Genomic DNA, 9038 nt, shown 5'->3' on the forward strand with positions numbered 1-9038 from the left:
GTGTGTGTGTGTGTGTGTGTGTGTGTTTGTGTGTGTGTTTGTGTGTGTGTTTGTGTGTGTGTGTGTGTGTGTGTGTGTGTGTGTGTGTGTGTGTTTCCTTTCCACAGCTGTAAAGCACAGAGGAATTTGAATTCCTCCTTTGCCATCATTATGGGTCTAAACACAGCAGCTGTCAGTCGACTCAATCAGACATGGGAGGTAAAAAAACACACACACACGTACACACATACACACGTACACACATACACACACGTACACATACACACACGTACACACATACCTACATACACATACATACATACCTAACCACACACACACACACACACACACACACACACACACACACACACACACACACACACACACAAACACATACACATGTACACACACACACGTACACACATACCTACATACACACACACACACACACACACACACACACACATGCATACTTACAAACACAGACATACATACATACATACATACATACATACACACACACACACACATGCATACATACAGTTGAGGCCAAAATTATTAGCCCCCCAGGAATTTTGGAACATTTTCCTAAAGATCTTTCCAATGTTTGCAGCATTGATAAAACTTGATATAATCAAACATTCGCCAATGCTATTTAGTAGCTTTTGGTACATTTTGGAATATAAAATACATTTTTAGGCTTGCTTTATAATCAAATATAGTGAAAATGGGGTGGTCAAAAATATTAGCCCCTTGTGAATATTTGCTTTCAAAACACACCCAATTAATCAATCAGCTTTCAAAACACACCTAATTAATCAATCAGCTTTCAAACCACACCTGTGCAGTCAATTGGCTTCCTAACAACACCTGGGCATTCAATCAGCATTAAAGGACTCCAAGGAACAGGGCACTTGAACACATTATTGGGAGAGACTACTTTTACTCACCATGCCAAAGACAAAGGAAATCAGTCTTGAGCTCAGAAGGAAGATAGTGGAGGCTCATGATAAGGGGGAAGGCTATACTGGCATTTCCAAGCTTTTCACAGTGTCTAGAACCGCCGTACGTTGCATCATTGCCAAGTACAAGGAGACAAATTCTGTAAGAAACAAACCTGGGCGTGGTCGTAAGCGAAAGATTTCAAGAACCCTGGAGAGGAAAATAGTCAGAGATATCAGCAAGATGCCCCAGACATCTGCCAAGATGATTGTTGCTGACCTGGCCTCTTCTGGAGTTGATGTTTCAAGGAACACAGTTGTGAGGGCTCTTCATCGTGGTGGGCTTCAGGGCCATCGTCCCAGAAGAACCCCTTTACTCAAACAGCGGCACATCACAGCTAGACTGAGGTTTGCCCGTGAACATTTGAAAGGTAAAGATGAGTTTTGGGAGTCTGTGCTTTGGTCTGATGAGACTAAACTGGAACTGTTTGGGCACATGGATGTTGCTTATGTTTGGCGAAGAAAGGGTGAGGCTTTCAACCCTAAGAACACAGTTCCCACAGTTAAACATGGTGGTGGGAGCATCATGCTGTGGGGCTGTTTTGCAGCTTCAGGCACAGGGAGCCTTGTTCGGGTGCATGGCATCATGAAAAAAGAAAATTATGTTGACATTTTGAGGGATAATATGCAGAAATCTGCTCGTAGTCTAGCCTTAGGTCGTCGCTGGGTCTTCCAACAAGACAATGACCCAAAGCATACATCGAAATTGGTCCAACAGTTCCTGAAGGATACCAAAACAAAGGTCCTGGAGTGGCCCACACAGAGCCCAGACCTCAATCCTATTGAGAATCTGTGGCGAGTGCTCAAAGTGAATGTCCATGCTCGGAAACCACGTAATTTGGACCAGCTGGAGCAATTTGCAATGGAAGAATGGGCTAAAATCCCTCAGGAAACCTGTGCCAACCTAGTAAAGAACTACTCTAAGAGGCTGTTGTCAGTTGTGGCTCAGAAAGGGTTCACTATTGACTATTAATGACCGGGGGCTAATAATTTTGGACGTTTCATTTTTGCCCTTTCTTGTTTCAACTCACTATTTCAATTAAATATCCTAATCAAACTTAGTGGAGATTTTGTCTTTGTTATTTTGGAAACAAACACACTATAAAACACTTGTTGTTAATGGTCATTTCCATGGAGAAATCAAGAGTTTTGTCTAATTTCATAAGGGGGCTAATAATTTTGGCCTCAACTGTACATACCTACACACACACACACACACACACATGCATACCTACATACACACATACATACATACCTACACACATACATACATGCACACACACACACACACACACACACACACACACACATACATGCACACACACACACACACACACAAAATGAAATTTTTCCATGCTGTTTCATTTCAACCTAGCTCAGTTATACTGCAGTCTGTTTTACAGCTTTGTCTCATTTCACACTCCTGCAGAAAGTTCCTGGAAAATTTAAGAAGCTTTTCTCTGAGCTTGAGTTATTAACTGTAAGTAATCAAACTCACCATACTGACAATATTGACACAGTGTGACACAGACACACGGCCGTAACACTCTGTGTGCTCTGCTACAGGACCCTTCTCTGAACCACAAAGCCTACAGAGACGCCTTCAGGAAGATGAAGCCGCCTAAAATCCCCTTCATGCCTCTGCTGCTTAAAGGTAAGCTCTCTGTCTGCCGTTCCCACGTTTCCACAAGCACAAAAAATAACGTTTGGAATAAAAACGCAATCACATTTAATGCTTCAAATGTTGCCATATAAGTATATAATATAGTATATAATACTCTTGCTTAAACTTTCATTAAAAAAAAGTTAATTTTTATGACTTTTATGAAATTTTCATTTTATGACTGCTTTTCTCTCTCTCTCTCTCTCTCTCTCTCTCTCTCTCTCTCTCTCTCTCTCTCTCTCTCTCTCCAGACATTACATTTATTCACGAGGGAAACAAAACATTTCATGATAATCTCGTCAACTTCGAGAAGCTGGTAAGTGATTGTAAATAAAAATAAATACAAATAAAATAACAACCAGTCCATTTTTAACGCCATGCTCAAAACTATTTTCATATTTTTTTCAAGTTTTTTTTTATAACAGCAGTAAAGAGACGGTTCTATTTTTACACAGGCGTAAATGTCAGCGTCTGATATAACAGCATCGTGCCTCTTTTTCTCTTTTTCCTGTTGCTATTTTTATGCTTAGCGATAAAGGTGTTTGTGTAGGAGTGGGTGGAGAAGCACATTAGGGAGTCTGACATTTAAGTGCATGGAGTTTAATTCTTTGGTACAAAAGTTCACCTTATCGCATTTCAGCTCCTCCTTTTCAGCACACTTTGACGTCTGAAGCTGTTTTTTTCCCCCCTGAAGCCTTAAAACCCAGTTTTGTAAATCTGCACCATTCACATCAGCTCAACTGAACAGAAATAACATATTACTATACTAAATATATCTGACTGAATTATTTTAGACGTTACCACGAAGCCAAGATCAAACCGATGTTCTGTCAAATCCCTAAATCTTAATATTTAAGGAATTGTTCAGTCAGCGGTGTTTGTTGCTTTAGACGCTCCTGGATTTCACAGATTATTTGTGATCATTGAGACAAAAATCTTTTTAGTTTTAAAAAAAAAAAAAAAAAAAATATATATATATATATATATATATATTTTTTTTTTTTTTTCAGAATTTCTCATGCAATTATTTTCATGTTTTTTTTTGTGCTTTTTTTTGCCAAAATTACTTGAAGTGGCAAAATATTAAGCACAGGATTCTTCTATCAGTGGAATTGGATGCACGTGAATGTTAGAGGGCTTTGGCTGAATGCTCCTTGGTCTAAATCTACAAAACATCTGTGGCCATTTTGAAAAATCGCAAGCTCCTGTAAATATCATGGAGCCTGCTTGAGTTTGTGTAAATTTCTTTATTCCAGCATTATGTAACAAGGAGGTTTATGTATTTGGGCTGTTACACATACCCCTGATCTAGTCTAATGTCTAATGTTTTACTGTTTTGTTTGTGTTGTGATGAAAAGAGGGCTCTGAGACCTTAAGACCTTTTTCTTTCTTTATGAAACGCAGCAGTGTGTGTGTGTGTCTGTGTTGGTTTGTGAGTAAGTGAGTGAGTGAGTGTGTGAGTGAATGAGTGTGTGAGTGAATGAGTGTGTGAGTGAATGAGTGTGTGAGTGAGTGAATGAGTTAGTGTGTGAGTGAATGGGTTAGTGTGTGAGTGAGTGAGTGTGTGAGTGAGTGTGTGAGTGAGTGTGTGACTGAGTGTGTGACTGAGTGTGTGACTGAGTGTGTGACTGAGTGTGTGACTGAGTGTGTGACTGAGTGTGTGACTGAGTGTGTGAGTGTGTGAGTGAGTGTGTGAGTGAGTGTGTGAGTGAGTGTGTGAGTGAGTGTGTGAGTGAGTGTGTGAGTGTGTGAGTGAGTGAGTGAGTGAGTGAGTGAGTGAGTGTGTGAGTGAGTGAGTGTGTGAGTGAGTGAGTGTGTGAGTGAGTGAGTGTGTGAGTGAGTGAGTGTGTGAGTGAGTGTGTGAGTGAGTGTGTGAGTGAGTGTGTGAGTGAGTGTGTGAGTGAGTGTGTGAGTGAGTGTGTGAGTGTGTGAGTGTGTGAGTGTGTGAGTGTGTGAGTGTGTGAGTGTGTGAGTGTGTGAGTGAGTGTGTGAGTGTGTGAGTGAGTGTGTGAGTGAGTGTGTGAGTGAGTGTGTGAGTGAGTGTGTGAGTGAGTGTGTGAGTGTGTGAGTGTGTGAGTGAGTGTGTGAGTGTGTGAGTGTGTGAGTGTGTGAGTGTGTGAGTGTGTGAGTGAGTGTGTGAGTGTGTGAGTGAGTGAGTGTGTGAGTGTGTGAGTGAGTGAGTGTGTGAGTGTGTGAGTGTGTGAGTGAGTGTGTGAGTGTGTGAGTGTGTGAGTGTGTGAGTGTGTGAGTGTGTGAGTGAGTGAGTAAGTGACTTTGTTTCATTTTCTTCCTCTCTCCTTCAGCACATGATCGCAGACACCGTCCGTCTCATACGCCACTGTCAGACTGAACAAACCGGTGAGTCTCCAGCTTTCAGTAAAATAAATTCCTATTTTGAAACGACTGTATACTTGTACATACTGTATACTCTAACTCAGTCTACTGTATCTCTAGATACTGTATGATACTGTAAGATGTGTAGAGCAAAGGCTTAGGAAAAAAGTCATGGCTTTACCAGGGGTGCCAATAATTCTGGAGTTGACTGTAGGTTTGATAGATGACACTTATTTAAAGTTTCTAGAAAAGTAAGGACAGTTGCTTTTATATTATAGATTTAAAAATCAGATATTTAAATATATCGTCACTGTCAGGCGGAATCCTCGTATCTCCAAAACCGTTATTTTTCAGGAAATTAAAAAAACCCCGTACCTTATCTGCAGTGCACAGGGTTTAGTCCGCGTTGCACTGGATTGTCTTGCGCTAAATTCCTGTCCTCAGACGAGCACCAGAACTAGCGGGGGTCAAGATTTTTTTTCTTTGAGCCCAGTGTTTTGAAGACATTTACCTCAGAAGACGTGTTGATTCGTTGCGACTCTTCTTGAGGAGAAATATGCCGTGAAGCTCTCCCGTGGAGTGAGGAAGAGGTGGACAGTTGAAGTGTCCAATGGAGTTATGAGATTTGTGCTCAAGCTATTTTCAAGACTTTAGATTGGTTAATAACTTGTAAAAATAACAGACCCACGTGGGGACTGACCAATAGCATCGATATGTGAAAAAAAAATGAAATTGACATGAAATTTGGACATACGAGGTTTCCGCCCGACAGCGACGATATCTAAAAAATATTCACCAGATGTGAAGTGGACTTCTTGTCCAATAAAAAAAGGATGTGTCAGTGTCAACAACAAATGATATTTATCTATTAAAGAATGGCATTAAAGAATTATTCTTTTTTTATCTTTTAATGGTTTCATTTAATGTTGTGAAACCAAGAAACACATTAGTTCCTGTTCTCAGTTCCATAATAAACAGCAGCTCCTTCATTATCCCTTAATGTTATCAAACCTGCTTCTGATTGGCTGATTCTTTTCTTTATTTCAAGCAATTCTACAGTGTCTAAGAAGCCAAAGAAGATATTAACAGAAGGAAATGAATTTAATATTGAATTCTGCAAACAATGCAATCTTTAAACAGGGTTTATAGCCCTTATATTTGTTATATAGGATTCCCCATCATTAAAAAATATTATCCTTTATTAATATGTATTTTATTTCAGTAGAGGTTAAAGGTGGGGTGCACAATCGTTGAAAAATGCTTCAGAAAACCGAGTCGGGCCGACTAACAAAACAAACGTGTAGCCAATGAGCAGAAAGGGGCGTGAGCAGAAAGGGGCGTGTCTTGTCAATATGCGGCGGAGAGAGTGTTCAGTGCGCATGTGTGACATTAGCAGAAAGCGATTGAAACATTGACATGGCGATTACCTGCCGTTACCTCTGCCTCGGGTTCTAGGTGTTGAACGTCGTCTTCCGGGTGAAACGGAGCTAAACCTTTCATGGTACAACACACAGTACTACAAAAACACATGTGTATTACCATAGTATTACTTATTGAGTTCATTTATTGATAAAAATATCCCCTCGGCCAGCCGCCCCAGCAGGTTCCGCCATAATAGTTGCCTGGGTTACGTACATATGTGTGGGGCGGAGCTATCAAAAAAGGGGTCACACCCATTTGGGTTAGGGGCGTGTTTGTTTTGGTGATTTCAAATGTCAACATTGGCTTTCAGAGATCCACCTTTAAATGTTCTTTTTTCTAATATTTCATCAACAGAATGCTTCTGTATTAAATATCTTATCTTAATTTTTTTTGTAACTTTGTTTGTAAGTAGGAATTGAAATATAAATTTGATCATCAGGGTCATTGTTTAATGAAGTCCTGGTGCTTTGCCTGCTTTTTCTTGTTGTTTCTCCAGGAAGTGACGTCGTCCAGAGCGACAGTGCGGACTTGAGATCCAGCGTGCACTACCTTCACATCATTGACAATCAGCAGACTCTTTTCGAGCTGTCGCACAGACTGGAGCCCCGAGCGTAACACCGCCACCGGCTCGGTGTTCACCAGAAATGCAGCAGCGTCTGTCTCACTACTACGTCTTATTTTTCTTCTTCTTTCCTTGTAAGCAGATTCTCACCGAGGGATCCGTGTCCAAATTCCTCAGCACTGACTAAACAAAAACGTCCTCATTTTGGTGGCATGCTCGTTCGACCATACTCGTTTGACCACTAGATGTAGAGGTTGAGCCTCTTCGTGAAATACCAATAGGAGTGAGATTAGGATCCTGTGGTGTTTAGGATGCTTTTATTGTCTCTGCTGAGTCAGTATTCACTAGTCCATAGTCAATGTGTGGACGAGCCAAACGACACAACGTCAGACATATGAAGTACGACGTATGTACTGTACGACTACGTTACAGTTGAGAAGTAATATCGGGACACGACCCAGACGTTTGAGACGTCACGCGTGTTTTCAGGGACATGCCTGAGATCCAGGTCTCGAGACTGGGTGAAAAAGCAGGACAGAAACGAGCACGAGCTACCGTACGTCTGGACCCAGAGACGTCAAACCCACGCTTAATAAAGACTAAAAGTAATTCTGAATATCGTCAGTCGTCGTGATATTTGTTCGAACCTTTCCAGCGGAAGTGGATTTATCCCAGCTTCCTTAACACAGTATTATTATTATTATTATCATCGGATACATGGTTCTGTTTCTCCTGTGCAATGCTTCAGACTCCTGGTGCGGTTGTTAAAAGAGTGCAGTGTTCGTTTCACGCTTCACACGAGCCATCACGTTTACTTTCACTGATGCCACATTGGACCGAATTGATTTAAACAGGAGGTTATTGACATTTCGCTTGTTTGTTTGTTTTTTTTTTCGTTCGTTTGTTCGTTTTTTTAAGCTGCATGCGTGCACATAATGTATTGCACTTATTATATCTTTGTTTATACAGTAATGTGTAATATTGTATATTAAGTTATATAAATGTACAAGTTTATCATGAGGCATCTGCATACATTTGATTTCTGTGCCAAATATGATTACGGGAGAGATTTAATATTTAACATAAAAAAAATTCCAACCTTAGCCTTATGTGCAGCTATTAGATTTTATATATTATTCTGGCTTCATTAGGAGATTTTTTTTTTCCTAAAAGGATCGCTACTAATATTTTAACTCAACCCTGAGACACATTTGAAAGGGAATATCATTTATAAAAGAATTAAATCTAAAAAGAACAAAAGCCATGAATCTTATGCAGTATTTTTGGCTCGATTAAAGAAACACTGCACGTTTCTTACTGACATTTTCCTGGCTTTAGAGGACTGAGGCATTGTTATTATAATTATTTATTATTCTTATTAGTTTTGTAATTTATGTTTTCTGAAGGATAATAACAGTGCAGAATATCATTTGTGCACATCTCCAGTTATATATATATCATCTATATATAACTATGTGTAATATTTTAAGATGCTAGACTGTATGTTTTTTGCAGTAACCTGGTCAAAAGAGGCGACTCGACTAAAAAAAAAAAAAAAAAACTCTTTTAGACGCTTCTTGTATTTTGTTGCTGTGGAATTTTTTCACACCATGTCAGCTGGTTTGCATGTGGTAAACACACACACACACACACACACACCCACACACACACACACAGATGAAAACCATGATCGTACATAGAAATAGATATGCTCTGTATTATTTATGTATCACAACGCAAAATGCAAAGCAATATGGTTCCCTTTTGTGTGTTTTCCCTCCGTTGCTATAGAAACCACATACAACTTTTCTATAATATGCATTTTTACAGCAAACCAGTGAATAAAACATTTATGTAATATTACTCGGCGTCGGTTTCTTATTTCTGATGCGCAGCTTTGTCTTTAAAATGATCGCTTCAGAATTATAAAAGTAACTGTAGAATTCATAAAATCTTAGAAATTTTACTATATATATATATATATATATATATATATAGTAAATATATATGTATATATATATTTGTTTAAATAATTATATCAAAATATTTAAACGAAAAAAATATATTGAAAAAGAAA

General features: G+C 39.4%; 1 protein-coding gene across 1 annotated transcript in view; it reads left to right on the top strand.

Annotated features, from left to right (window-relative positions):
• rapgef5a (Rap guanine nucleotide exchange factor (GEF) 5a) overlaps positions 1 to 8824 on the top strand; it is a 94631-nt gene extending 85807 nt beyond the window's left edge. Inside the window, exons 21-26 of the mRNA XM_060897648.1 lie at positions 108 to 198; positions 2410 to 2460; positions 2547 to 2634; positions 2895 to 2959; positions 4947 to 5001; positions 6896 to 8824. Of these exons, the coding sequence (XP_060753631.1) occupies positions 108 to 198; positions 2410 to 2460; positions 2547 to 2634; positions 2895 to 2959; positions 4947 to 5001; positions 6896 to 7014 (469 nt within the window). The 3' untranslated portion in view covers positions 7015 to 8824. The remainder of the gene's footprint in view (positions 1 to 107; positions 199 to 2409; positions 2461 to 2546; positions 2635 to 2894; positions 2960 to 4946; positions 5002 to 6895) is intronic.
• Positions 8825 to 9038: the final 214 nt, after the last annotated feature.

The sequence above is a fragment of the Tachysurus vachellii genome, chromosome 21 (assembly GCF_030014155.1).
Source record: "Tachysurus vachellii isolate PV-2020 chromosome 21, HZAU_Pvac_v1, whole genome shotgun sequence".
Taxonomy (NCBI): domain Eukaryota; kingdom Metazoa; phylum Chordata; class Actinopteri; order Siluriformes; family Bagridae; genus Tachysurus; species Tachysurus vachellii.